Below are 27,848 nucleotides of genomic sequence, written 5' to 3'. Positions count from 1 at the left end.
ACGGTTTCTGTACCCTCGAGTTAGGTTTGTGGTTTTAAGATTCTCTGTTCTCTATAAAATCTGTGGACTCAACAAAAACACGACGAGAACAAAAAAACTGAGCTGAAGAACGTTTTATTAATAAACAGGTAAAAAAATTAGCTGATATTTACATCATCAGACAGACAGGGTTTACAGTCAGACAGACGGGTTTACAGACAGACAGACGAGTTTACAGTCCCAGCAGAACTTTGGCCGCCTGACTCTGAGCCTGAAGAGTCTCGCTGGCGTAACGCTGCAACAACTCCATCTTCTTCCTCCTGACGAGAGCCTCCTCCACCTGAAAGACAGAAAGTTGGACATTTTAACATAGAGGTCTATGGGGATTGACTCGGTTCAGGAGGCAGCCTCAAGTGGTCATTTAAAGAACTGCAGTTTTTAACATTTCTCTGTTGGCTTAATTTTTTCCAGGACCAAAGACAAAGTACAGCTGAACTAAAACTAAAAGCTGGGGATAATTTAACATTTGGCGGCAAATTATGACCATAGACTGTATATAAGAAGTGGGTGTAGTCATCTTGATGTCACCCATTGGTTTGTGACCTGTCAATCACAAGGTAGCCCCGCCCAAAAGCATACCCTGCTTTATGGTCTGTTTGACTCTAAATGGACCATCATTTACTAAATGAACATCATGCTGTATTGAAGAAGACTTGAAACTAGAGATTGAGACCATAAACTCATGTTTACAATGTTTACTGAGGTAATAAATCAAGAGAGAAGTAGAGTCATTTTCTCATTGACTTCTATACAACCAGAGGAGTCGCCCCCTGATGGACACTAGAGAGAATACAGGTTTAAGATTCTTCCACATTGGCTACTCTGAACCGGAGGTTGCCACCGGATTGTGACCAGAGAATATCATCAGCCAATCAGTAAACAGGGTCCTGTGACACGTTGACCTGCATTACAAAGATGTTTTTCCACACCTGAAATACATGAACATCCATCGCAACCACAGAAATAATGAATTACTATGTCCAAGGAATTGTGAGGGTTTGGTTAAAAGACATCTACTTCTGGAGTTTAGGATTATGGGGTCAGGTCCTGGATATGCATTATGTGAACAACGGTCCTCAAGTGTACACAAAGACAAACGTGTGTGTGTGTCTCACCTCTTTCTGTGAAGGAACAGGTACGTGTGCGATGAAGGTGACGCCGCCCTCTTCTCCCTCCTGCTCATCCCGACTCTCCTCCTCATCAGGCTGAAAACACACACACACAAATCAGTGACAGGAAGTTACACAAATAGCTCCGCCCACCGGGGTGGTGGGCGGAACTGTCTGTAAACCTGCTAAAAAAAAGTTATTAACATGATATAATCAATTCGTTCATCAGCAGCTTGTTTTTCAGAGATGTTGACTAAAGCTACAACAGGCACGTGTTGAATTATCCTGATGCAGCATGTTTTACTCTCTGAATAGTTAACATTTAGCAATAATGATATTAATAATATCAATGACCTTTGTGTTATTTTTTATTTCTTAGTTTATTTTTTATTTATCGTGTTGTTGTTATTATTGCCTTGCTTTTGCTGCTTTGTCTGTCAAAGCACTTTGTAAACTCTGTGGTATATAAATAAAGTTATTATTATTATTATGAACTACGAAGCCAGGCTCTGCATTAGCTGGCTCAAAAAAACCTAAAGTCAACCATCTTTGGCCGTGGTTGCACTCATCTTTTTTACGAGGCTTTTGTGATCAGATGCGCCAAAATCAAAACTCATCTGTGTCCGCATGTGTGTGTGTGTGGCCACAATTCTACAGAACTCCTGAAATGTAAAGGGCCGGCTCACCTCTTCCTTGTGGACCTTGTAGATGCTCTCCTCCTCTTCCTCTTCCTCCGGTTGCTTGTCTCCTGACAGGCGAGACTCTCTCTCTGTTTTCCACTTCTGCACCGTCTCCAACACAGCTTAACACAGAACACGCAACACGCAAAATATAACACGCAACACGCCTCATTAGAATCGTGCATGTTCTCATCAGGAGTAATTGTAATCATGTAACAAAGGCCAATATTTTGTTGTATTGTATAATCTCACTTTATACAAAATAAATTAATCTAAATGTATAAATCATCAAATAATCAAACCTTGTTTCTCGTACTGAGCCTCCAGAGGAAGCAGCACTCCGTCGTCTTCGTCTCTGTAGCCGTAATACTCTGCGTCCACTTCCTTCATCAGATCTCCCCTCGTCTTCCTCAGCGCCGGGGCAGCTGTGAGTCACATGATCAGAGAGGACCAATCAGACGACGGTACAGTGATGGTTTGATATGAAACAATACAGTAAAGACCAAGTTTACGTACGCTCCTTCTCAAACAGCTCTCTGACTCCCGGCAGGTCTCTGGCTGCTCCAAAGTATTTATATCCTCGATTCCCAGGAACCTCCTTCCCCTCGTGGTCCAACATCCTCGGACCAACTCGCTGAAAACCACAGACCCGCCATCAGTATCTCACAAATGTGCCATCGTTACCTCAAAAAACAGGTCATCAAACAATATCTCACAAACTTGTGTATATTTACCGCATAGTCCGGTCCTCCCAGCTCTTTGATCCGGACCTCCCAGTGACCTTTCTCCCTAAGCAGCTTGTTGATCTCATCATTCAGATCCCGAATCTTGAACTCCCCGAGACCAGCTGGGGACAGACAGGTTTAGAGAGACACACAGAGGTGGGAGACAGACAGGTCATTGTGTTAATAATCTGATAGCTGTCACAGTTTATCAATGTGAATTAATGTTCTTTCTTTCATATTTTATATAAATACTCACCATTCTGGATCTGAGCCACCTTCTTTGAGATCTCACTGATGATCTGGAACACACGAACACACATTAGATTGTGTGCTTCATGTTAAGTGTCGCTGACAGTTTGTGATAAAACAAAATAACTGAGTTTGACAATATCTGGTTCTTTGATGAAAAGCATTAAGGCCGAAGGAGATCAGTCAACTTCGACTCCCAGGGTGCACTTCATTGACAAAGAGCCAATCACAGTGCTGTATGTTCTAGTATGTGCAGAGTTGTGTACCTGTCGTCTCCATTTCTCTGCTTTCGGAAGTTCATTGCACTCCGATGCCAGAAAAGGTCTCCTCTCCTGCAGACAGTTGAAGACAGGTGAACATCATCATACAGACAGGTGAAGGTGAACAATGAGGCTACAATGAAGACACAGTGAAGCTGTAGTGAACACATGCTTTAACGTACTCAAGAAACGGTACAATGCTTCATGTTGTAGAACAGAGTAGAACACACAGTAGAACCTAACCTTGACTTTTCCTTCCTCCAGCTGAGCCTGTCTGAACCGAGCCAGAGCCGTCCTGAGAGACACGGCGGAGGAACACAGTTATTGACAGTAGAACCACAGTTATGGACAGTAGAACCACAGTAGAACGCCACAATCCTTTTAGAGCTTGAACTTTTAGTTTGCCTCATGTTACATTAGTGATATATTAGCTAAAAACTGCAACTATTCTGATGATCAATGAATCACTGAACTCATTTTTCAAACATTTGTTGGTTCCAGCTTGGTGACAGGAACCTGAAAGTGTTTTGATTTTAGATTGTTGGTCAAACAAAATACATTTTTCTGATGTAAAATAAAACAAGGGATTTATCAACTGATCGAGAAAATCTATATATTAATGAAAACAGCTGTTACATTGAATTATTAAACATATAAAAGTAATTATGTGTGTGCACGTGTGGAAATATTACATTGAGTACACAGAGTATATACAGAATATATACAGAGTACACAGTTAATACTTACATGGCCTTCTCAGCGTTACGCGCCTGTGGAAAAGGACAGATGTTATAATAACACATGAAGAAAACATCAACCATACAGACATTATTAAATCATTATATAAATATTATTAATTCAATATCATTCTAATTATATAATCTGAAACTGTATTGTTTAATAAAATCTAATAAAATAAATTGCTCAAAGGATTAATTAATTAATTGACAATCCAAACCGGAAGCTAGTGAATATTTAACTGACTTTAAGAGACAGTTAGCAGGCTAACCTGTGGCTAACAGGTTAGCCTGCTAACTAGCCTCACTAGCCTAACTAGTCACGTCAGAGTCAGACTGGAGATCATCTGCTTACCATTTCTGCGGCTGCTGCTTGTTATGTGTTTATGAAGAATCCGTTTATTAAAAAAGCACGAAATGAGGGGAAAGTAAGAACGATCCACACACGCAGAGACAAACAGGAAGTACTTATGCGGCTTCTTCTCCAACTTCCGGTTTCGTGACGTGTTTATCCCCCCGTCACTGCCTCCTACTGGAGAAGTCTTAATCACCCTCCACCACCATAACGTACAATACAATACACATAAAACAAATACAAATTAACACACAATTATCTAAACCAAAATGAATACAAATATAAAATAAAATGTATAAAATGAAAATAGAAATATGATGAATGTATGAACGAACTAAAATTATTATACAAATAAAAATGTAAATACAAAGAAATTGAAAAATATAAAATAAATATAAATATAAAATAAAAGTCAATGAAATGAAAATAACAATATAAAACAAAACCAAATTAATTAATTAAATTAATAAAATAAAGAATACATTCAAAATGTATTTTTTTGCACTATTTATATTTATTTACAATTTGCAGGAACAAACTTACCAATTACTATGGAAGCTAATTTCTTCCCACAAAAGAAAAAAACATTAGGCATGATGAAAGTTTAAATATTTATGACTTACTTTAAACTTATTTAATCAAAGCTTTCACTCACTCTCCTTATTTTAAATTACTCATAACAATGAGTAAGAGCCTCAATACATGAAATAGTTATTTTTCAGGAAGCTTCTTGGTAATTCATTAATTTGTAAATGACAGATGTGTTAAATAAATCCTTACTGAAATGTTGTTTTGTTGTTGTTGTGAAATAAATAGAGTGCGTCTCGGCTCCATCGTCTTCCTCCTCTTTCACGTTTTTTATTCTCAGGTTAAACTTACAGTCTGCAATACAACCAAATTACATTTTTACAGTAGCTCTGAGTGATATACAAAAATAACATTTGGATTTTCTTCTGAAAACATTCTCTCTCCAGACTTAAAATTGTGTTGTTATTTTTTTCTATTATTACTCTTTTGTCTTCATCGGTGAGGCAATCCGTCTGGTCCAAAAAGCAACAAAACGCACCTTTAATTTATGAATTATTAACATTCCTTCTGTTGTCCGCTGTGATCTGATTGGCTCATTTGTTTCCCTTTGTGGTAATAAAGTGTCCAGACCCGCAAGGTGATTGGCTGTTTGCTGGAGGCGGGGCCAATCACATTCCTTTCAACAAACTGTGTTTTGTCCAGAACAAGAAAGTTACTCCCCCCCCCCATACACACACACACACACACACACACACACACACACACACACACACACACACACACACACACACACACACACACACACACACACACACTGTTTCCCTCTACTCTCTCTAAAACAAAGCTTTGCACATCATGACAAACTAACAAGAACAAATTCAGTTTTTTCTCATTCATTTCTTTTGTTTTTTTTTAGTGTCCGTCCCTTCCCCATCCTCCGCCTGCTCTGACTGGCTGCTGTGAGGCTGACTTGACAGGCCTCTGGGCCAATGAGAAGAGGAGGATCAGAAGAAATGAATAAAGAGAAAGAAAGAAGAGATGAAAGAGGGTGAGGGTGGCTAGGCGGTGGCCTCGATGGTGCACTCCTTGGCCAGGTGACCCGACTTCCCACAGTTATAGCAGTTCAACTCCGACGCCTTGCTGCAGTGCACCGCAACATGGCCGATCTCCCCACACCTGCGGCAAACACATGTACTGCTAACACCACTGACATTGCTAACAATGCTAACACTGTGGAACAAGCAAGTACAACAACACTGAAGAGACACAAAACTAAACTGAACCGTACTTCTTTGCTTTATTTACCTCCACTGCAGTTAGTTTACCTGTTGTATTAGTTTACCTGTCGTATTACTTTACCTGTAGCTGTTAGCTTACCTTTACATGTAACTGCAAGTGTACCTGTAGTATTAGATTACCTGTAGTGTAAGTTTACTTGCAGCTCTTAGTTTACCTGTAGCTGTGAGTTTACCTGTAGCTGTTAGTTTACCCGTAGCTGTGAGTTTACCCGTAGCTGTTAGTTTACCTGCAGCTGTTAGTTTACCTGTAGCATTTGACCTTCTCGCAGCATTTCTGGATGTGTCCGAAGCCGCCACAGGAGTAGCATTTCTGCTCGTGGGCATGGTTGCAGTCTCTAGCCATGTGTCCGGCCTTCCCACAGTTGTAGCACAGCTGCTCTCGCTCCTTCTTGGGCTCCTTGCAGTCTCTGGAGATGTGACCTCCCCTTCCGCAGTTATAACAGGCTGCAGGGACGATAGCAGTCAGGGGTTAGGAAACGGTTAGTTATAGAGTAGTGTAGTTTTAGTCAGGGGTTAGGAACGCTTAGTTATAGAGTAGTGTAGTTTTAGTCAGGGGTTAGGAAACGTTTAGTTATAGAATAGTTTAGTTTCAGTCAAGGGTTAGGAAACGTTTAGTTATAGAATAGTTTAGTTTCAGTCCGGAGTTAGGAAATGGTTAGTTATAGAATAGTTTAGTTATAGTCATGGGTTAGGAAATGGTTGGTTAGGGGTTAGTGAAGTGTTAGTCATGAGTTAGTGAAGTGTTAGTCACGGGTTAGTGAAGTGTTAGTCATGAGTTAGTGAAGTGTTAGTCATGGGTTAGTGAAGTGTTGGTCATGAGTTAGTGAAGTGTTGGTCATGAGTTAGTGAAGTGTTAGTCATGGGTTAGTGAAGTGTTGGTCATGAGTTAGTGAAGTGTTAGTCATGGGTTAGTGAAGTGTTAGTCATGGGTTAGTGAAGTGTTGGTCATGAATTAGTGAAGTGTTGGTCATGAGTTAGTGAAGTGTTGGTCATGAGTTAGTGAAGTGTTAGTCATGGGTTAGTGAAGTGTTGGTCATGAGTTAGTGAAGTGTTAGTCATGAGTTAGTGAAGTGTTGGTCATGAGTTAGTGAAGTGTTAGTCATGGGTTAGTGAAGTGTTAGTCATGGGTTAGTGAAGTGTTAGTCATGGGTTAGTGAAGTGTTAGTCATGGGTTAGTGAAGTGTTGGTCATGAGTTAGTGAAGTGTTAGTCATGGGTTAGTGAAGTGTTGGTCATGAGTTAGTGAAGTGTTTGTCATGGGTTAGTGAAGTGTTGGTCATGAGTTAGTGAAGTCTTAGTCATGGGTTAGTAAAGTGTTGGTCATGAGTTAGTGAAGTGTTTGTCATGGGTTAGTGAAGTGTTAGTCATGGGTTAGTGAAGTGTTAGTCATGAGTTAGTGAAGTGTTGGTCATGGGTTAGTAAAGTGTTGGTCATGAGTTAGTGAAGTCTTAGTCATGGGTTAGTAAAGTGTTGGTCATGAGTTAGTGAAGTGTTAGTCATGGGTTAGTCAAGTGTTAGACATGGGTTATTAAAGTGTTAGTTAACTGCTAGTAAAGTGTTAGTAATGGGTTAGTCAAGTGTTGGTCATGGGTGTGTAAAGTATTAGCAATGGGCAAAGGGTTAGTAACAAGCTAGTTAAGTGTAAGTCATGGGTTAGTTAAGTGTTTGTAACATGTTAGTCATGGGTTGGTAAATTGTAAGCGTTGGTCATGGGTTAGTAAAGAAAGTTGGTCCTATTGGACACTATGCAGTGTGTGTGTGTGTGTGTGTCCTCACCGTCCTCAGTCCTTTCACAGTCTCTGGCGACGTGTCCGAGTTCCCCACATCGATAACAGAACAGATCTGAAACACACAAACACACACAGACTGATTAAAAGTGTGTCTGTAATGTTTACTAAAGATATCTTTATTTATCATTCAACACAAAGTACTAAAACTAAATTCATTCATTCATCTGCTCAGAGGTAGAAAGTAACTACGTATTTCAGCACTTCACTTCTTAAAACCAAAATACCTCAGGGGCTCATACCATAGTATTATAATGAAATAAAATATAATATATAATAAAATAACGGCTCACCTTTGCCTCTTCCGCGACCTTTCCCTCGTCCTCGCCCGCCGCTCGGACAGTTCTTCACCCAGTGACCACTGCGGCCACAACCGAAACACTCATTACTGCTCATCACCTCTGCAACGCCTGGAGCAGCCAGAGAGACAGAAGACAGAGAGACAGGCAGACAGAGAGAGAGAGACAGGCAGAGACGTAGAGACAGAGACAGACGGACAGAGAGAGAGAGACAGGCAGAGACGTAGAGAGACAGACAGGCAGAGAGACAGACAGGTAGGGACAGTGTAAATGTCTCCTCTGTCTTCTGTCGATTACTTCACACTGTTTACATGAACATGTTTGTTCACGATTTACTAGAAAACTAGAGGACATAATACACATGTGATGAGTTCAGGTGCTCGGGTGTTTTTCTGATGTGTACAAACTGAACTGAATCACATTCTGTGGGTCCACAACAGATTCTCTGATCACAGGAGGATTTAATGATTAAATTTAACTTTTTTGTTGTTGACCAGCTGATATCACTTAATCAAACAATGTTCTCCAGCTAAACATTTTATTTACAGCAGCAGTGTGATAACATCCTCTGATGAGTTCAGGTGTTTTCTGTTGTCACAGAGCAGCTGATGAGGGACCATCGAGGACCGGGACTACCCGCGTCCTGACGCAGCTATCAGGCGGCTAGATGCGGCCACCAGCCGGAGGTCTCCGCTTCGGGATAAACTCATATAGCAGTCCCTCCTCCGGCTCAAATCTGCAGGTTCCCCCGCTGTGTGCACCCTTCTCTAAACAGGCCCAGTGCTAAACATGCTAGCAGGTTATCGTATGCTCCACAGCGGGATAAATGCGCTCCCTCTCCGGGTGAGTCACCGCGACAGAGCGGCTCGCCTGCAGCCCGGTGGTGGTGAGCCAGCTGCGGGGAGAGAAAAAGCGGATTGATGATCGTCCGGAGCTCAAACTCACCTCAGACCACCGAAACTGTTTTGTTTTCTCTCCTCTACGGCACCACGTACACACTCACACACACACACACACACACACACACACACACTCACACTCACTCTCACACACACACGCACACACACACACACACACACACACACACACACGCACGCCCTGCTGCATTCAGCTGCTGTCGGAAAAGTCAGAAATATCAGGACAAATCCCATGCATTGTTTTAATTGAATGTAGGCCTACATCTATTTATTTATTGTTAAATACTGCATGCAATGTAGTGATGATTTAATAAAAAGCAATCCACTCAGCACAGTTTCCTCGAGCTCCCAGTAGTTCCCATTAATACATTTCACTTCCTGCCATTTTTGGGTGCTCAGTTATCTTATTTTGAATAATTAAATTTAGAGACTAATTTAGTAAAAGTGAATTATTGACCATCCAGTAAGCATGAGTACTTTTATTTAATATATTTGATGACATATTCAAAATCAATAGAATGGCTTTATGGTCTTTTAGGGTTGACGGATTTATTTTAATTATATAATGGAATTAGGTTAAGGATTCAGAGATTAACCAAAGATCTATTCTTGACTCTAAAGATCCAGACCTGTTGTTTACAGGTAACTTCTTAAGAGTTTGGATTGCAGATTCTTTATACATCAATTAAGCCTCTCTCATTCATAAAACCAATCATAAGAACGTTTTCTTTCTTTATATGGGTCAGCAGGAGTGAGGATGCTCTTCTTGCTGAATTTGTTTTTAAGAGTTGGTGTTCCTGCTGAAAAACAAAACTCTGCATCAAAGTGTTTTGCATGAAGAAACAATGCCTTTCATTTAGTAATGTCTCTCTGACATTGAGCATTAACTAAAACAGAGTTTAATAAAAGACATTATAAAACAGAACTATAATCACTGTAACCTGAGTTGTAAAAGTTTGTTGTATGCAGAAAGCAGAACTCATCCTCCTGTAGCTGAAACTAAATAGACAATCAATATATCCCTTTATCCACAAAGGCTCGTCCTCCGACAAAGTAAACAATCTTCTTGACAGGCTTGCTGGATTACTGGCCACGGTTGGTTGAGTTTTTCTCAATCCTCTGGAGTAAGATCTTCCTTGAAGCAGAGATTTCTTTTCCTCAGGTATTTAGAGTGTTTGGCTGTCTTTCAGACCAAAAATGTCTCATAGAAAACGAAAGATGACATTAGGACTTGTGCTTTTGCTGGCTGTTTTCTTCCAAGCCTGTGAACCAAATCAATCACTTCTAGAAACTTCTCTTTATTGCCCGGAGCAGTGGAGTTAACACGATGAAGTGCCCTCTAGGGTTCCCTTCCATTGTAGGAAATATGATGAAGTGCCCTCTAGGGTTCCCTTCCAGTGGAATAAACAGGATAAAGTGAATTCTAGGGTTCCCTTCTATTGGAGAAAACATGATGAAGTGCCCAATATGGTTCCCTTCTATTGGAGAAAACATGATGAAGTGCCCTCTAGGTTTCCCTTCCATTGGAGAAAACATGATGAAGGCCCCGATAGGGTTCCCTTCCATTGGAGAAAACATGATGAAGGCCCCGATAGGGTTCCCTTCCAGTGCAGAAAACGTGATGAAGTGCCCTCTAGGGTTCCCTTCCAGTGGAGAAAACGTGATGAAGGCCCCGATAGGGTTCCCTTCCAGTGCAGAAAACGTGATGAAGTGCCCTCTAGGGTTCCCTTCCAGTGGAGAAAACGTGATAAAGGCCCCGATAGGGTTCCATTCCAGTGCAGAAAACGTGATGAAGTGCCCTCTAGGGTTCCCTTCCAGTGGAGAAAACGTGATGAAGTGCCCTCTAGGGTTCCCTTCCAGTGGAGAAAACGTGATGAAGTGCCCTCTAGGGTTCCCTTCCAGTGCAGAAAACGTGATGAAGTGCCCTCTAGGGTTCCCTTCCAGTGGAGAAAACGTGATGAAGTGCCCTCTAGGGTTCCCTTCCAGTGGAGAAAACGTGATGAAGTGCCCTCTAGGGTTCCCTTCCAGTGCAGAAAACGTGATGAAGTGCCCTCTGGGGTTCCCTTCCAGTGGAGAAAACGTGATGAAGTGCCCTCTAGGGTTCCCTTCCAGTGCAGAAAACGTGATGAAGTGCCCTCTGGGGTTCCCTTCCAGTGCAGAAAACGTGATGAAGTGCCCTCTAGGGTTCCCTTCCAGTGCAGAAAACGTGATGAAGTGCCCTCTGGGGTTCCCTTCCAGAATATGAACTGAGCTGTTGATGACTTAATGAGATGCAGGTGAGCAGGTTTGTCAGGCAACTGCAGGGTTGGTGAGAAAAGTGGGAACAGGTGAGTAGATTGGGTGGGGCAGTCAGGTGATGGGGAAAGGATGGAAAGTCCGAAGTCATCTGGTGGATGGATGGGAAATGTCAATGAAGGGGCCTGACAGGAGGGACAGAAAGACAGACTGTGAGACCGGCACCCATTTGCAGCTTCACTAGTCTAGCTGGCATTTAGTTTAACACCAACATGTCCGCCAAACAGAGGCTAGTGGAAAATAAATCCTGGTTCACCAATCTCTATTAAAAAGTAGTTTCATTGAGAAGAAAAAAACATTTCAACTATTTCTTTAAGTTTCAGAAGAAAGATCATTTTCATGTATTTATTTATTTTATGTTTGGGTATTACTCCTCTTCTATCCATTACCGCTCAATGAAAATAACAATGAAATTCACATTTTAAGTAATCTCTAAACGCCGTCACAGTGACGATGGGGGGCGGGTCTTTACTGCCTGCAGCAGGAGGTTTATGGATTACTGATTACTGAGTGAGATATGAAATCCGTCAAAGGTCACAAAGACGACGAATGAAAGAATATACAAACAACCTTCAACAGCACACCTGTCTGGCTGCATGAAAAGAACCGATCTGCTTCAGGAAACAAGAACCAGACACCGTCAAATGAATTGAGGATTAAAATGAAGAGTTAACCAGGAAATAAACGCACAACAAACACACAGTGAGTTTCAGCTTCACTAAATATGTTCAGGTTTTAGAGCCACAACATTGACGGGGATTCAAAAAATGTAAACAAATCTGATTCCTACATGTTTTTTTCTGAGCGTGATAACTTTCACTTGGGCGTTTTATGTACAAATTGATAATCTACTTAGAAAACTGGATGTAAATAAAAGATCAATACATAGGCCAAAGAAACAAATGCAGCATTTATAGGTAACACAGGTGAACACACTCCCAGGTGAGTGCTGAACAGCCGCTTTTTTAATGTGATGTAAGATCATCAGGTGAAGGTGAGTCCTTCAGCTCAGAGCAGACACAAAAACTAAATACTCTGCTAGCTTCCTGCTGATACTCCTTGTTGTTCTCATTCGGGTTTGGTTCTGCTTTCCAGAGACTCATATGGCTTCTTGCCTTGATGAGCAAAAGTTGCTTCTTTTCTTTTAGGGATTTCAGTTTTTGATTTTTAATAAATTGGGTTTCACTCTGTTGGTTCCTCTGCTGGTTCTCTTCAAGGTTTCACTCTGTTAGTTCTCCTGTTGGTTCCTCTGCTGGTTCTCTTCCACGTTTCACTCTGTTCGTTCTCCTGGAAGTTTTCCTACTGATTCACCTGCTGGTTCTCCAGGTTTAACTTGGTTGGTTCTTCTGTTGGTTCTCTTCAAGGTTTCATTCTGTTGGTTCTCCTCCAGGTTTTAGTTGGTTGGTTCCTCTGTTGGTTCTCCTCAAGGTTTCCCTCTCTTGGTTCTCCTGCTGGTTCTTCTCCAGGTTTCACTCTGTTGGTTCTCCTGCTGGTTCTTCTCCAGGTTTCCATTTGTTAGTTTTTCTGTTGATTCTCCTTGAAGGTTTCACTCTGTTGGTTCTCCTGCTGGTTCTTCTGTTGGTTCTTCTTGGTTCGCCTCCAGGTTTCAGTCTGTTGGTTCTTCTTGGTTCTCCTCAAGGTTTCACTCTGTTGGTTCTCCTGTAGGTTCTTCTGTTGGTTATTCTTGGTTCGCCTCCAGATTTCAGTCAGTTGGTTCCCCTACAGGTTCTTCTGTTGGTTCTTCTTGGTTCGCCTCCAGGTTTCAGTCTGTTGGTTCTCCTGTAGGTTCTTCTGTTGGTTCTTCTTGGTTCGCCTCCAGGTTTCAGTCTGTTGGTTCTTCTTGGTTCTCCTCAAGGTTTCACTCTGTTGGTTCTCCTGTAGGTTCTTCTGTTGGTTCTTCTTGGTTCGCCTCCAGATTTCAGTCTGTTGGTTCCCCTACAGGTTCTTCTGTTGGTTCTTCTTGGTTCGCCTCCAGGTTTCAGTCTGTTGGTTCCCCTACAGGTTCTCCTGCTGGTTCTTCTTCTGGATCTCTCAGCGAGTGGCCATGCTGGGAAGAACAGGACCCTTCAGTGGACGTTGCAGGTTTGAGCTCCAGCAGTCCCGTCACTCCTTTTCCTCCCCTCCCCCTGAGCGTCTCAGACTCCATTACCCAGCAGGCAGTGAGAGCAGGAAGTACAGGACTGGGCAGGAGGCGGAGCCGATGAGCTCAGCTCATGTCAACCGAATTTTAAAGGTGAGTAAGATCTGTAATTCAAGGTGTCAATTCAACAACCAGTCAAACCACTGATCTCTCCCTCTTCTGGTACCAGGCCAATGAATACAGCCACACCCTGCCCAGAGGCCCCGCCTCCCATGGTGTTCTGGGTTTCCATAGCAACATGCTACCATCTAACCATCCCAGTGAGGACCGGCGGAGCAGCGCCACCTGCCTGCCGGGCCGCGGCGGCGTAGTGTTCGGTGTGTTCGACGGCCACGCTGGGATGGCCTGCGCTCACGCCGTCAGCCAGAGGCTGTTCTACTACATCGCGGTGGCAACGCTACCGCTGAGGACGCTGGCGGAGCTCGAGCGGGCGGTGGAGGAAGAACGGGCCGTACAACCGATGCTGGAGTGGCACAAACACCCTCAGGACCACAACTGCCCCGACGGCCGTGCGATCTCCTTCCACAGCCTCCGAAACTACTGGCAGGAGAGACTGGCGGGTGAAGAGGAAGAGGAAGATGAAGAGGAAGAGGAGGTAGGGTTGGCTATTAGATACGGAAAGAAAAGCACTTTTTAGAACGTGTATCAAACGTTTTCGTGGTTGCCTCGTGGCTTGTTGAGGTCTGATCCTTCAGTTCCTCTGACGGGAAGAGAGCGCAGCTTCGAAGCTATCACATGTTGTGACGTCATCATTTGTCTCCTCTCTGATTGGCTGCAGGAGGGCTGTAGGTTGACATCAGCGCTGGTCAACGCTTTCCGTCGCCTGGACTATGACCTGTCCGTGGAGGCCCAGGTCCACCTGTCCATGTCTTCACCCAGGTCCTCATTCTATGGTCAAACTCCTTCTGCTCTGCTTTAAAACTCCTTCACTATCACAGCTTCAATCAAAAAAGTTTTCTTTTTTTTTTTTTAAAGTCTATCCGAATGAAACACTAACATGTGTGTTTATATAAAGAGCTCTTGATAAGAGTAAAATCATCCCGGCTGAAGATAATATGAGTCTTCAACAGTTTGAGTTAGTCAAAACAAGCGCAGCTCTTTTTCACTACAAGAACCACAGACTGTATATAAGAAGTGGACGTAGTCATCGTTACGTCATCCATTGATTTGTGGACTGACTTTATGAAGCCTTGAGTTTGGCGACGCCATCTTGGATTATGACCGTCGCCATGTTGTTATTTCCACAACCAATGAACTGAAGTTACCATATTTGGACTGTGGAGGAGTGACGTAGAGATGCCGTATAGTCTCTGGTAGCGGCAGCGACCTGTCAATCACAGTAAGCCCCGCCCTAAAGCATCCCCTGCTTTATGGTCTGTTTTGACTCTAAATGGACCATCATTTACTAAATGTACATCATGCTGTATCGAAGAAGACTTGAAACTAGAGATTGAGACCATAAACTCATGTTTACAATGTTTACTGAGGTAATAAATCAAGAGAGAAGTAGAGTCATTTTCTCATAGACTTCTATACAACCAGAGGAGTCGCCCCCTGATGGACATTAGAGAGAATGCAGGTTTTAAGACATGAAGCATCGGCTTCACTCGGCAGAACCGGAGGTTGCCGGCTGACAACAACATACTGATAAATTGGTTCCTCACTGAACCTGAACCAGTAAGAAACTCAGATCTCAGCCCAGATTAATTATGTTCATATTGGACGATTCTCTGTTACATCTACACCAAACATTTTGTGCCAATGCAGGAAGGAGTGTGTTCTTTGTGTAGAAAGGAGGACAGTATGCTGCATAATCCACTGTTTTCATTGGCTGCTCTCAGCTTTAGTCACCAGGTGAATCATCGCTCTCTGTCCACAGACGGGTGTCTCTCCCTGGGGAGGCGTTGTCTCTATCCTCCCCCCTCCGGGTGGCGCTGTCCGGCAGCACGGCTTGCATCGCCCACATCTCCAAGGGCGTCCTGCACGTGGCCAACCTGGGTGACAGCAGGGCCGTCCTGGGCGTCAGGGAGCCCAATGGGAGCTGGTCGGCGGTCAGCCTCACCAATGACCACAACGCACAGAACCCAGACGAGCTGCAAAGGATTCTGGGGGAACACCCACCATCAGAGCGGAGGACGGTGGTCCGCCACGACCGCCTGCTGGGTCTGCTGCTGCCCTTCAGGGCGTTCGGCGACGTCCGTTTCAAATGGAGCGCAGAGATGCTCGACCGCATCTACGAAACGCGACCGGACATCCTGTCTGCGGTCGGCGAGGCGTTTCGGACTCAGCCGCCGCACTACCTGACCCCGCCTTACCTGGGCGCCGAGCCGGAGGTCACGCTCCACCGCATCACACCTGCCGACAAGTTTCTGGTGCTGGCGACTGACGGACTCTGGGAGCTGATGCACCGACAGACGGTCGTCCAGCTGGTAGGGGAACAGTTAACAGGTAAGAAAACTAAGATCCTCACTATGTCCAACCATCATTAACACTTCAACTGCTTTTATTATTTACACTTCAACTGTGTAAATGTGAATAAAGCGTAACTTGTAAATAACGACAACAGGTGAAGTATAAATGATGAAATTAGTTGAAGTGTAAATGACGACAGCAGTTGAAGCGAAAATGAAGAAAGTAGTTGAAGTGTAAATGATGAGCATGTGAACTGGCAGTGTGAACAGTGGAAGTGGTTTATTGCTGTCCAGGCCTTCAGCAGCAGAGACCCATAATCCCCGGGGTGGGCATGACGCTGGGCAGCCTGTAGCACCTCCTGCTGGAGAGGAAGGGGCGGGTCCTGTCGGTGCTGGAGGACCAGAACGCCGCCACCCACCTGCTCCGTCACGCCCTGGGGGATGATGGGTATGGAGCGGTGGCACCAAACCGTCTGGCCAAAATGTTGAGTCTGCCAACAGAGCTGGCCAGGAGGTACCGCGATGACGTCACCATCACAGTTATCCACCTGAACGAGCCCGACCTTTAATCAGGAGTTCATCTGCTCGGTAACGAATTAGTAACTTGTGTATTTACTCTGAAGATTTGTTACATGCTCGTCTGTCCTCTTGTCTCTTGCTTTGTTCTCAATTAATAAAGTTTTGGTTAAAGTTCAAGTACTTTATTCCTGTCATTTGCACAACAATCACACACAGTATCAGCCGTTGCTAATAACGATTATCAGAGTACTTTAGTCAAATTTGAGGTACTTGAACTTTACATTTTATGCTGCACCATCAGAGGGAAACATGTGATATTTTGTGTATACAAAGTGTTTTTAAAGTAATTCAATTAAAACAGACCTTTCAGGACAGTGAATGCGCCACAATGTAACTCTAAGAGGCCATTCTGCATAATGAGTACTTTTACTTTTGATACTTTAGTACATTTTGCTAATAATCAGGACTTTTACTTGCGACTGAGTAATTTCACAGTGGTATTTTTGAGTTTAAAGTACTTACATATATTGCCTTTATTTCATTTATTTAGCTTGTCTGCATTTATTAATATTTGTGTTTGTACATTCGTTATTTAAGAACCTAGATTCTGATTAGTGTCTTATAACTTATAGAAATTAATTTAACTTTGCAGGTAAAGTGAAAATGATACCATAAAAAAATAAAATATGTATATATATAAATATATCTCAAACTATATTTTGAGTCACACATGTGGGTATAAGTAATGATTATAAAGTGTTTATTCCTCCTCTTCCTGAACATAAGATCAGATTTTAAACATTTGTCTTCAGTTAGGCTACTTAAGTGGCTCTAATATCTGGAGCTGTAAACACCTGCTCACATGTGTCTCGTTCAGCCAATCAGAATGCAGTATTCTCAGTGAGCATAATACAAAAAGGACACAGCAGCTTACAGTGACTTCAAAATAAGATTTAATAAAGGATTTTACAAAATCAAATTCTTAGAAAACACTTCAATACCAAACAGACTTCAAACCAACCAATCAGCTGACACCGTCATCAGCCGGCCTCCCCACAGCTCACAGAGCTCAATCATTGGACGATACACAAAACAGGCCACGCCCAGAAATTCTAATGAGAATGAACAGGAAGTAAAACAGGAAGGAAAGGAACAAACAGCGTCCCTCCTCTCAGACCTGATAAACAGAAGTGAAACTGACTCGTCTGTGTCGACCAATAGAGTAGGAGGATGTACAAAAGTCCGACGTCCAATCCGAGTGTAGCGTCGTTGGTGAGTCATCGTCTCGGGGGCAGGGCTATCGGCAGTGTGGTGGTGGCGGACTCAGGGAACAGGTTGTGGTAGGTGGGCAAAGGGATGTAAGCCGCCGTGATCATCTTACCTAAAAACAACAGGTGAGACATCACAGCTGCTCTCTGATTGGTCCACAGCACAGAGCACAGGTTTCATGTGACAGGTTCTCTTACCAGCAAAGTATCGTCCGTGTAGAGCGTTGACGGCGGCCATGGCAGCAGGGATCGACGGACACTTGACGTAAACGTTTCCCTGAAAACAAGCAGAGGTCACAGGTTTAAGTGTGACACACACACCTATAAACAGACCACACAGATACAGGTAAGAAACAGAACTGAGGTAATTAGTTAAGTAGAAACCAGTAGAATGTTGACTCAATGAAATTTAGTAACACCAGATTACAGGGAAAAAAATGAGGGCGTTAAGGCGAGAAGGGAAAACCAGTCAGTTTTTTGACCGGACTTCTACCACCTGCATCGACCGGGCTCCTACATTGACTCTACTAGCTTCCTTGACTGAAACGCTACCGCCTTCCTTGACTGGACTCTACTGCCTTCCTTGACCAGACATCTACCTCCTTCCTTGACCGGACATCTACTGCCTTCCTTGACCGGACATCTACCTCCTTCCTTGACTGGACATCTACCTCCTTCCTTGACTGGACATCTACCTCCTTCCTTGACTGGACATCTACCTCCTTCCTTGACCGGACATCTACCTCCTTCCTTGACTGAAACTCTACTGCCTTCCTTGACTGGACATCTACCTCCTTCCTTGACCGGACATCTACCTCCTTCCTTGACCGGACATCTACCTCCTTCCTTGACCGGACATCTACCTCCTTCCTTGACTGGACATCTACCTCCTTCCTTGACTGAAACTCTACTGCCTTCCTTGACTGGACATCTACCTCCTTCCTTGACTGGACATCTACCTCCTTCCTTGACTGGACTCTACTGCCTTCCTTGACTGGACATCTACCTCCTTCCTTGACTGGACATCTACCTCCTTCCTTGACTGGACTCTACTGCCTTCCTTGACTGGGCATCTACCTCCTTCCTTGACTGGACATCTACCTCCTTCCTTGACTGGGCTCTACTGCCTTCCTTGACTGAAACTCTACTGCCTTCCTTGACCGGACACTACCTCCTTCCTTGACTGGACTCTACTGTCTTCCTTTACTAACCTGAGCAGAGTTCTTGTCAGTGTAGATGTGAACGACTCCTCCATGTTTGTTACACTCCTCTATGACATCATGCTGGATATCCATCTCCCAGCCAGGAGCATCCTCACTGAAACACACAATGCATTGAATGTCAGTGAAAACATCTTGAATAAAGTTTACAAACCTGTAAATGACCCACACAACTCAACACAAACCAGCAATTATCTGTGAACCCCGATGTGAGGCAGAGTTTAATAGTTAATGAGTTTAAACGTACGGATTAGAGGCTCATTTATAGTTGCAAATCAGTATATAAAATAAAAATATAATTAGAAATCATGAGAGCAATTAAACAACACTCATGACGCGACAGTACATGAGATAGATGTGAGAGTAATATAATACCATCTACCACAATAACATGACGAAGTAATAATACTTACTATTTGCTTGTATGAATGTAGAAATATGATCAAGTACACAATGTTATAAAATAGTATAACATAGTATATAAAAGAAAATATAAGGTCATATATAAATACCGTATAGCAGACAGTTGTGTGTACCTAACCGGGTTGAACATGTTGTATAGGTGTAGAGACAGACGGGTGTGTGTGTGTGTGTGTGTGTGTGTACCTGTTGGGATTGAACATGTTGGACAGTTGGAAGCAGTGTGTGGCGAGCGGCTGAGAGGGAAGACTCATCGAAGCAGAGTTCATGTTGCGACTCGGATTCATGGCAGCTGAAAAACATTTTAAATCACATTACACACACATTAACATCTATCAAGTCTATTTATTTGATTTCACACCATGGTCTGAGTGTTTACTCAATTCTGATTAATTTCTGATAATTTAAACCTCCTCAGTGGTTCCGGTCTGTTAACCGCCCTAAATTAATAGGACGTATTGATTTACATTTTTTTTGTAAATATCAGTTATTCCGTAGTTTATCTACATATACTGTGGGCTAAACTGTATTTCTTTGTCCATTCCGTACACCGAAATACAGTTTGTAACGAGAGTAAAGTTGAGCGAATGTACCATGTGATCCTGTATTCTGTCGTTTCTGACAGAGCTACAGCTGGGACACTAAAGCACGGATGTGTGTGTGTGTGTGCATGTGAGCGTACCCGACACAGCAGCCATGGCTCCGAAAGCGATTGCTCCACTCATCTGCAGAGCCTGCTGAGCAGCGGGAGGCATCTGTAGACCAGTACCTGCTCACAGGTGAACCACACACACAGGTTAAAGGTGGATGTTATAGGCGGATGTTGCAGGAGGATGTTTGTATAATTAATGTCTCACCCTCGGCGAGCCGGGCCATCAGCTGCAGGCGCCCGGTGGTCCCGAGGTCGATGCCGGAGCGTTCGAGCTCATCGCTGTCGAGGAACGAGGAGAAGGCGTCGCTCCGCTCCGTCACGTTACCCACCTTCATGGGGCGACCTGCCAGCTCGAAGCCATTCAGCTGCTCCAGAGCTTTCTTAGCACACTCTGCGTCTGCAAACTGACAGACAGACAAACAGAGAGACGGGTCAGAGGTCATACGGCAGACAGGTGAAGTGAGGATACGGCGAGAGGTGAAGGGACGGTGAGAGGTAAAGATACGGCGAGAGGTAAAGATACAGATATGGCGAGAGGTAAAGATACGGCAAGAGGTAAAGTTACATTTTATAGACTGAAAGATGAGAGAAGATAAGAAGAAGATCAATAATTGAAGGTGATGAACACAACACAAACTCACAGTGATGAAGCCGTAGCCTTTAGAGGTTCCTGAGTCACTGTCCATCATCAGCTGGATGCTCTCAATCTGTGAAGATAAACAACACAAATCACCTGTCTCACTCACAGACTTTACCTGCACATGTGTGTACGTGTTTGTGTACCAGTGTGTGTGCGTCCTACCCGTCCAAATGGCTCAAAGATTCCTCTCAGCATCTCCTCGGTGATGTTGAAGTGCAGAGAGCCGACGTACAGCCTCATTGGTCCTGATGTTCCCTTCTGCAGGTTAGCTGCTGCCGCCGCCGCCGCTGCTGCTCGGTTCTTCTCTGCCTGCACGCAGACACACACACTTAACTCAAACTTCATTGTGGTATAAATACAGTTACAACCTTGGGGTTCAGTGTTTCCCTCAAAAATATGTGCCATGCCACCGTACCGCCAACCCTGTGATTAAAGGACGACTAGCTCCACCCACTGAGCCACAGCCGCAGGTGTTTCTGTGTATGTGTGCGTGTTTACCTGCGAGGCCTGTACGATGATGGGAACTCCCAGCAGCCTTTGCCCTGTCAGCCCAATGGCCAGAGGAACCGAGTTGGTCTCCACAAACTCGATGTAGGCGATGCCTTTTGACTTGCGGGAGTTCCTGTCCGAGATCATCCTCACGTCCCGAACCTGCAGAGGCACCAAAAGCATCCCGTGGAGTTAAACTCAAACAATAGCAACGTTTTTGTATCTTGTAGTTTCACTACACAATGCCCTCTACTACTACTACAGCACTGCACTGTAGTAGATGAATGACAAAGTCTAAATGGGGTTTTATTGTGAAGCAGCGGTGTTTACCTTCCCAACAGCAGAGAAGAAGTCCTCCAGGTCTCGAGGCCGTATCCTGGCTGCTAACTGCATACAGAACACGGTCCGGGCATCACGCTCCTCTGGAGTCAGGTTATCTACGGGCTTCCTGCACACAACAAAACAATCAGTCTCACAACAATTGTGCATGTTTGGCTGTCGCTCATCAACATTTAGACATAAACTGACCTGAGCGGACTCTTCTCCTTCCTGACGGGACTCTTACTCTTCGACCGCCTGCGTCTAAAAACACAAAACAAAGACAGAGTCAGAGTTTATTCTGAACTATAAATATAGAAATATTTATCTATTTATATTACAGACTTTTATTTGTTTTATCATCAGTTAATAAACTATACAAAATAGTGCTTTGCCAATTGTCTTTAAATTTGATCACCTAAAAAACGAATTGTGGTTCATTAATGTCATGGTGCTGTTAGATTGCTGCAAGATGTCGTTTTGTCAACGTTATGAATAAAGATTAAAAACTCTGAACTATTCTGTAGAGTCCTGATATAAACTCAACTCTTCCTCCGTTTGTCTTCATAAATTCTGTAAAATGTTTCCCCGGTCATGTCACTTCCTCCAGAATTTTCCCAATAAAAGTTTGGGATCCTCCTTTATATAAGTAAACATCAGAGTTCATTACTCACTGCTGGTGATGGTGGTCTCTGTAGCGGCCCCCCCTCTCTCTGCTGCCGCGACGCTCTCTGCTACGACTTCTTCTCTTCTCTCGGCTGCGGCTGCGTTTGCGCTCTCGGCTCCGACTGGGCATCTTGTCTCGGCTGCGCTTCCTTTCGCGGCTGCGCTTCTTCCTGTCAGAAACAAACACACAGCAGCCAATCAGAGCACGGCATGAGAGGGACACTCTTTTAACTCAGAAAAAAAGACAAAGACAGACGAGACAGAGCAACAGACAGGAGGACAGACGAGACAGGAAGACAGACAGACGGACAAAGAGGAAGACAGACAGGGCAGGAAGACAGACAGGTGTGTTTACCTCTTGGGGCGTTCCTCCTGTCCGTTAGGGCTCGGGTTCTTGGAGTCCTCCTGAGGCCAGAGAACAGTGTGAGGAGGCAACATACAGGTTCAAACAGTCTGATCTAAACGTACATATATATGTGGTTCTATGTGAGCTGTGAGGAGCAGTAGAGACCTGAAGGGACCACGTTCAGGTGTGGTTCTATGTGAGCTGTCAGGACCAGTAGAGACCTGACTGGACCACGTTCAGTTGTGGTTCTATGTGAGCTGTGAGGACCAGTAGAGACCTGAAGGGACCACGTTCAGATGTGGTTCTATGTGATCTGTGAGGACCAGTAGAGACCTGACTGGACTACGTTCAGATGTGGTTCTATGTGATCTGTGAGGACCAGTAGAGACCTGACTGGACTACGTTCAGATGTGGTTCTATGTGAGCTGTGAGGACCAGTAGAGGCCAGCTGAGAGTCTTAGATCCACAGAGGACAGACTGAATCTCACCTTCCTGTACGGAGCGTCCAGCATCGCCTCGATGTCCAGGTCGTCTGCCATCCTGCTGCTGGTCTGCACACAAACAAACAAACAATCAACAATTATACAAACATTTAGTGAACTAATTATTAAAACAGGCGAGTTTATGAAGAAAGATTTAGTGAAACTTTTACTCAAATCAAACATGTCACTGATCTATATTTTGAGTATTTTAATACTAAAAATATTTTGACTAAAGTAAATAATACTTAAATAAAAACACCACAAGTAGCTTCATATATTCTGAGTACATTACTTCTCATAATACTTTGACTAAAGTTAGTAGTACTTCAATACTAACAGCTTCATATATTCTGAGTACATTGGTGATCATAATACTTTGACTAAAGTTAGTAGTACGTCAATACTAACAGCTTCATATATTCTGAGTACATTGATGATCATAATACTTTGACTAAAGTTAGTAGTACTTCAATACTAACAGCTTCATATATGCTGAGTATTTTGATACTCATAATACTTTGACTAAAGTTAGTACTTCAATACTAACAGCTTCATATATGCAGAGTACTTTGATGATCATAATACTTCGACTAAAGTCACGTGACAGTTTTACAGCTCGCAGGTTAAACTAGCTAAACACAGCTAGCAGCTAACAGCTAATAGCTAACGGCTAACAGCTAACAGTTAGCCGTTAGCTCCCGGAAGGCTGCGAAGCAACGAGCCGGTATCTAACGTTACTACCGGTATCTACGGTTACCGGCAGAACAGCACGTGAGCAGAGCGGAGTTTTACCTGGACACACAGCGGCACGCGGAGGATGATTTAACGGTCGGTCCGGTGGCTAACAGTCGCTTCTCAAAGCTTTGCCCTCGCGACGACACACACGGTGCTTGCTCTAAATGGCGCTGTAGGAAGCCTCTCGCTGTTATCGCGAGATCTTCCAACCCACGAGATAATAACAAAACAGTGATCGCTTCTGACCCGACTGTATCCGGACCTATGGAAGCCCAGACTATGGAAGCCCATTAGTGCGCAAAATAAATAAATATAATTAACGTTTTTGTTTTTTTGTTGTACATTTTTTTTTTGGTATTTTATTTTATTTTTGTAAAAAATAGCTTATTGTATTCCGAGTACTTTGCTTCTCATAATACATAATACTATCTCATATCTATGACTTACTATCTCATACTTATGACTTATTATCTCATAATTATGAAGTAAATATGAAATGCTAAGTCATAATTATCAGATACTAAGTCTTTATTTTGAGAACATTTCTCATTTTGATTTAGAGGATCTGTATCTTTTTTATTCACAATGGCAGAAATGGGCTTCCATAACAATCTCACTGGAACATGAATATGTCGATAATTGTTATTACATTACCATTTTCTAAAATAATCACCACATTTTCATTGTTCATTATTTTTACTTTATTTTTTTGGGGCGGCACAAACATCTTCACCTCATTCCAATAGAACACATTGAAATAGAAATTAAAGAAAGTAAAACGACATGCAGCAGCACCACACACACCTCCGCTGGACTTTAACTCCTTGTGAGGACTCATGCTGCGTTCAGGGACACTCGAAACTTCTAATGACTCTTTAATGACAATAAAAAAAAAAAAATCTCATCCTCTTTTGGCTCGTCAAGTCTCTTTTGGGACATCACACAGTGACATCATCAGTTTCTGAAGTCTCCCGTCAGCCAATCAGATGTCGTCCTGCTCCGCTCGCTCTCTGGAGGAAACCCACCTGCTGACGATCACTTCCTGTTGATAGAAAACCCCTATTTTTTCACTCTGGTTTCCTCTTTTGTCTAATTAAACTCTATCACTACTACTTTACATGCACAGTGATACAACGCCATTATTTTTTTGTCGATCAATTAATCAATCATTTGACTTATCGAATAGCTGCCGCTTCCTATTTTCTACCTGAATCTTCAGTCTGCTCAGACAGACAGATGAGTCCAGCTCAGCGTCTGATAGGTCGGCTGGATAGATGACGTAACACAACATCAGCTCCTGTAAAAACAAACACAAAGAAATAAAAACACCCGAATCAAACCTCACCCGATAGGACGTCTGTCGACTCGTTACCTTTGAGACGTTGGAGGTGATCCTGCTGAGAGCCGCCAGAGAACGCCACGAAAACGGACGCAATGGCGAGCCCTTGAACGCATCATCAACCCGCTCAATTACAACCGAATAACTACAGGAAGAGGAGAGGGACAATTTGTGAAGATTACAACATTTCTATAAAGTTTTTTTTCAAATCTTTCTTGGAAACTTTTCGGGAATTGCGGACTGAACGTGAAAAAGATTATTATTCTTTATTTTAATTTTAAAGCACGACATGTGTGTGTGTGTGTGTGTGTTACCTGGCGTGGTAGAAAGGTGGTCCTTTCCTATACAACACTGAAAACACACAGAAAAGAGAGAATCATGTAAATTGTGACAGACTGAATGTTTAACTCACTTCAGGCTCCGCCTCCTGTGCTCTGATGATTAAAAGCTGTCAATTATGTGTTCAAGTCACCTCAGACACTGGAGGATCATGGAACTGGTCCCAGTTTTAAATTGGTTTCTAACTCAAAACTGTGTGTGTGTGTGTGTGTGTATATGTGTGTGTCTTACTGAGGTCCACGCCGTACTTGGCCCCACCCCCTTCTTTAGGGACCCACCCCCTGCTTCGACAGTGCTGATAGGCTGCGAACGAGCTCACGAAGTCGGGCCTCAGGGAGCGGAACTTTCGCCACAGCTGGATGATTGACAGAGGCTCCTGACCAATCACAGAAGAGGATATGGGTGATGTGATTAAATTTGTGAAAAAATGTTTTGACAGGAAGTTTTATTTGTTATTTATATTTACTCATAAAATGTAGAAACAGGAAGTCAAACAAAAAATGGAAATGCAATTAACTTCGACAGATAGACAGACAGACAGATAGTTACCTGGTTCAGGTAGACAGACAGACAGCCCAGACTGTAGACCAGGAAGAATGCCTGTACACAGTTTACAGAATGACCCTTTAACCATTCAGATACAAATCAGATCACTATCTGAATCTGTCAGCAGCTGAGGCTCATGGGTAATGTAGTATTTATAGACAGAAACAAGCTGAAACAAAATGTGTAATAAAATTGTTGGTGTGTTACCTCCTCCAGACTAAGTTGCAGGTATTCTGTGAGAGAGAAAGGAGTCCGCCGGACCTCCCTGACCCCCCCACACACCTGCAGACACAACACACACATACTGATTAAACACAACAACACACCTGCAGACACTGACACATACGTGTCATCTGGAGTGAGACGTCAAAGTCAAGATAATCATAAACATAAAACGCCTGAAGACTCACCTCACTGTCTGAGACCACTAGGACAAAACCAGGACCGGGAACCAAAGGATCCAGATCAGGACCAGAGTCAGAGTCAGAGTCAGAGTTGAGGTCAGGGTCTAGGTCAGAGTCCTGATCTGAGCCGGGATCAGAGTCCTGGTTTTGCTCGCCCAACCTGAAATGTTTAGGAGAAGAGAGAGAATCTGTTTTCCTTTTTTTGCAATTTAGGTGAGCGGACCCTTTAAACCCGGATTAGTTTAAAGTGAAATTAATTGTACATAATTAGATTTATCCCCAAGCGAAGAGCACCACTCTACCTGCAGCTTCTCTTGGCCTCCGGCTCGACCCCTGACCCCGACCGAGGCCTCTTTGTGTGGGGACAGGCCCCCCCATTTGATCCGGGCTCCTCCCCTTCACTCGCCTCCCTCCTCACATCCTCCATCTCTACTGGCTGAGAGAGGCTGAGCAAGGTTTGATTGACAGCATCTTCATCCAATCCCTGAGCAGAGAGCGCAGAACCCGCCCACCTGAGGAGCTCTTCGTATCTGCAGAAGAAGAGGAGGGGGAAGAGGAGGGTTTTTTATTTGTGAGAAAAAGCTGAGAGGATGTGATGTCATCATGTGAACAGACAGGATGTGATGTCACTCACCTGGACTGTGAGATGACAGGTAGAAACAAACCTTCGTGTTCTGTAACAAAACCAGAGAGCGGCTGACTGCAATGAACAGTGCTGATTGGACGAGACTGATGATGAGGTCATGGTGTGTGTGTGAACTCACGTTCCCATTGGTCAGAGATGCTGTGGTCCGGTCTGGCTCTGGACAGGATGCCTTTACCAAAGTAACCCTGGAACGAGACAAGACCGTGATGTGGACTAACTCAGACCTGGTTTCACACAATGTAGACTACCATACCTGGTTTCACGCAATGTGGACTAACTCAGACCCGCTGAATGCAATGTACACCAACTCAGACCTGGTTTCACATGTGGACTAACTCAGACCTGGTTTATATAATGTGGAAGAACTCAGACCTGGTTTTAGAGGAAGTGGATTAACTCAGACCTTATTTTATATGATGTAGATTATATCAGACCAGGTTTCACATGCTGAGGATTAATTCAAACCTGGTTTTAAAGGATGTGGATTAACTCAGACCTGGTTTTAGAGGAACAAGATCCATTCAAGCTTAGTTTTTTAAGGATTTGGATCAACTCAGACCTGGTTAGAGGATGTGGACTAACTCAAATGTGGTCTAGAGGATGAGGATTCATATAGTCCTTGTTTCAGAGGATCTGGATTAAATCAGATATGGATTCATGTGATATGGACTAACTCAGATCTGTTTTTACATATTGTGGTGGAACTCAGACCTGGTTTCACCTGATGTGAATTAACTCAGACCTGGTTATAGATCTTCTGGATGTGGTCCGGATGACAGACCAGCACGTGTTGGTTGATGAGCTCCGCCCGGAAGTTACTCTTCTCCTCCGGACTGCGGCTCACCGGCAGCGGAGCCACGTACTCCTCGTGCACCCGCGTGCGTCTCCGCGGAGCCCGAAAATCCGCCTGCATGCTTCCTGGTCTGACGGGGACCGGGTTTGACCAGAGGGAGCTCTCGTCCTCCACTGGGTCCGGACTACTTCTTTTTTT

The 27,848-nt window shown here is 43.6% G+C and overlaps 5 protein-coding genes across 5 annotated transcripts; 1 reads left to right on the top strand and 4 right to left on the bottom strand.

Moving 5' to 3' along the window:
* Positions 1-98: 98 nt before the first annotated feature.
* On the bottom strand, positions 99-4,277 carry isy1 (ISY1 splicing factor homolog). Its single transcript, XM_079156510.1, has 11 exons — positions 4,155-4,277; positions 3,810-3,832; positions 3,306-3,357; positions 3,069-3,134; positions 2,810-2,852; positions 2,563-2,675; positions 2,345-2,462; positions 2,131-2,253; positions 1,835-1,950; positions 1,155-1,244; positions 99-319 (listed from the first exon to the last, which is right to left on the bottom strand). The coding sequence occupies exons 1-11, from the start codon at positions 4,155-4,157 to the stop codon at positions 212-214; spliced, it is 855 nt and encodes a 284-aa protein (XP_079012636.1). The 5' UTR covers positions 4,158-4,277; the 3' UTR covers positions 99-211.
* A 708-nt stretch (positions 4,278-4,985) lies between these two features.
* Positions 4,986-9,130, bottom strand: cnbpb (CCHC-type zinc finger, nucleic acid binding protein b). The gene is made up of 5 exons (XM_079156520.1): positions 9,011-9,130; positions 8,060-8,176; positions 7,756-7,821; positions 6,226-6,424; positions 4,986-5,858 (listed from the first exon to the last, which is right to left on the bottom strand). Exons 2-5 carry the CDS (start codon positions 8,160-8,162, stop codon positions 5,741-5,743), a joined length of 486 nt encoding a protein of 161 aa, XP_079012646.1. The 5' UTR covers positions 8,163-8,176; positions 9,011-9,130; the 3' UTR covers positions 4,986-5,740.
* A 2,747-nt stretch (positions 9,131-11,877) lies between these two features.
* LOC306693850 (pyruvate dehydrogenase [acetyl-transferring]-phosphatase 1, mitochondrial-like) lies at positions 11,878-16,468 on the top strand. The gene is made up of 6 exons (XM_079156506.1): positions 11,878-11,979; positions 13,279-13,510; positions 13,587-14,012; positions 14,196-14,296; positions 15,297-15,865; positions 16,123-16,468. The coding sequence occupies exons 2-6, from the start codon at positions 13,322-13,324 to the stop codon at positions 16,179-16,181; spliced, it is 1,344 nt and encodes a 447-aa protein (XP_079012632.1). The 5' UTR covers positions 11,878-11,979; positions 13,279-13,321; the 3' UTR covers positions 16,182-16,468.
* Positions 16,469-17,282: 814 nt separating this feature from the next.
* LOC306693841 (RNA-binding protein 39-like) lies at positions 17,283-23,756 on the bottom strand. Its single transcript, XM_079156487.1, has 15 exons — positions 23,641-23,756; positions 22,855-22,917; positions 22,376-22,425; positions 22,029-22,190; positions 21,565-21,618; positions 21,367-21,484; positions 21,046-21,198; positions 20,710-20,856; positions 20,549-20,614; positions 20,113-20,311; positions 19,938-20,024; positions 19,442-19,547; positions 18,827-18,932; positions 17,814-17,892; positions 17,283-17,728 (listed from the first exon to the last, which is right to left on the bottom strand). The coding sequence occupies exons 2-15, from the start codon at positions 22,903-22,905 to the stop codon at positions 17,625-17,627; spliced, it is 1,482 nt and encodes a 493-aa protein (XP_079012613.1). The 5' UTR covers positions 22,906-22,917; positions 23,641-23,756; the 3' UTR covers positions 17,283-17,624.
* Positions 23,757-24,340: 584 nt separating this feature from the next.
* Positions 24,341-27,839, bottom strand: tsen2 (TSEN2 tRNA splicing endonuclease subunit). The gene is made up of 12 exons (XM_079156508.1): positions 27,600-27,839; positions 26,976-27,042; positions 26,846-26,885; positions 26,514-26,741; positions 26,218-26,371; positions 26,015-26,089; positions 25,811-25,861; positions 25,493-25,637; positions 25,237-25,273; positions 24,956-25,067; positions 24,791-24,880; positions 24,341-24,625 (listed from the first exon to the last, which is right to left on the bottom strand). Exons 1-12 carry the CDS (start codon positions 27,768-27,770, stop codon positions 24,566-24,568), a joined length of 1,230 nt encoding a protein of 409 aa, XP_079012634.1. The 5' UTR covers positions 27,771-27,839; the 3' UTR covers positions 24,341-24,565.
* Positions 27,840-27,848: the final 9 nt, after the last annotated feature.

The sequence above is a fragment of the Pholis gunnellus genome (genome assembly GCF_910591455.1).
Source record: "Pholis gunnellus genome assembly, chromosome: 3".
NCBI lineage: Eukaryota > Metazoa > Chordata > Actinopteri > Perciformes > Pholidae > Pholis > Pholis gunnellus.
The sequence above is the reverse complement of the archived record's forward strand: the minus strand, read 5'-3'. Positions and strand labels throughout refer to the sequence as shown.

What these genes read in the sequence shown, in the direction of transcription:
- isy1 (XM_079156510.1), bottom strand. An exon ending in CAGAGAAATGGAGACGACAG is followed by an intron (nt 2,853 to 3,068) that starts GTACACAACTCT and finishes CGTGTGTTCCAG; the next exon opens with ATCATCAGTGAGATCTCAAA. An exon ending in CTGTTCCTTCACAGAAAGAG is followed by an intron (nt 320 to 1,154) that starts GTGAGACACACA and finishes TCTGTCTTTCAG; the next exon opens with GTGGAGGAGGCTCTCGTCAG.
- tsen2 (XM_079156508.1), bottom strand. Translation starts at nt 27,770, where the DNA reads ATGCAGGCGGATTTTCGGGCTCCGCGGAGACGCACGCGGGTGCACGAG. An exon ending in CCTGTCATCTCACAGTCCAG is followed by an intron (nt 26,742 to 26,845) that starts GTGAGTGACATC and finishes CTTCTTCTGCAG; the next exon opens with ATACGAAGAGCTCCTCAGGT. An exon ending in CAAGTACGGCGTGGACCTCA is followed by an intron (nt 25,274 to 25,492) that starts GTAAGACACACA and finishes GTGTGTTTTCAG; the next exon opens with TGTTGTATAGGAAAGGACCA.
- cnbpb (XM_079156520.1), bottom strand. Translation starts at nt 8,162, where the DNA reads ATGAGCAGTAATGAGTGTTTCGGTTGTGGCCGCAGTGGTCACTGGGTG. An exon ending in CTGTGAAAGGACTGAGGACG is followed by an intron (nt 6,425 to 7,755) that starts GTGAGGACACAC and finishes TCGTCCCTGCAG; the next exon opens with CCTGTTATAACTGCGGAAGG. An exon ending in GAGAAGGTCAAATGCTACAG is followed by an intron (nt 5,859 to 6,225) that starts GTAAACTAACAG and finishes TGTTTGCCGCAG; the next exon opens with GTGTGGGGAGATCGGCCATG.
- LOC306693850 (XM_079156506.1), top strand. Translation starts at nt 13,322, where the DNA reads ATGCTGGGAAGAACAGGACCCTTCAGTGGACGTTGCAGGTTTGAGCTC. An exon ending in AAGATGAAGAGGAAGAGGAG is followed by an intron (nt 14,013 to 14,195) that starts GTAGGGTTGGCT and finishes GATTGGCTGCAG; the next exon opens with GAGGGCTGTAGGTTGACATC. An exon ending in GGTAGGGGAACAGTTAACAG is followed by an intron (nt 15,866 to 16,122) that starts GTAAGAAAACTA and finishes ATTGCTGTCCAG; the next exon opens with GCCTTCAGCAGCAGAGACCC.
- LOC306693841 (XM_079156487.1), bottom strand. Translation starts at nt 22,905, where the DNA reads ATGGCAGACGACCTGGACATCGAGGCGATGCTGGACGCTCCGTACAGG. An exon ending in AAGGAGAAGAGTCCGCTCAG is followed by an intron (nt 21,485 to 21,564) that starts GTCAGTTTATGT and finishes TGTTGTGTGCAG; the next exon opens with GAAGCCCGTAGATAACCTGA. An exon ending in TCATCGTACAGGCCTCGCAG is followed by an intron (nt 20,857 to 21,045) that starts GTAAACACGCAC and finishes GTCTGCGTGCAG; the next exon opens with GCAGAGAAGAACCGAGCAGC.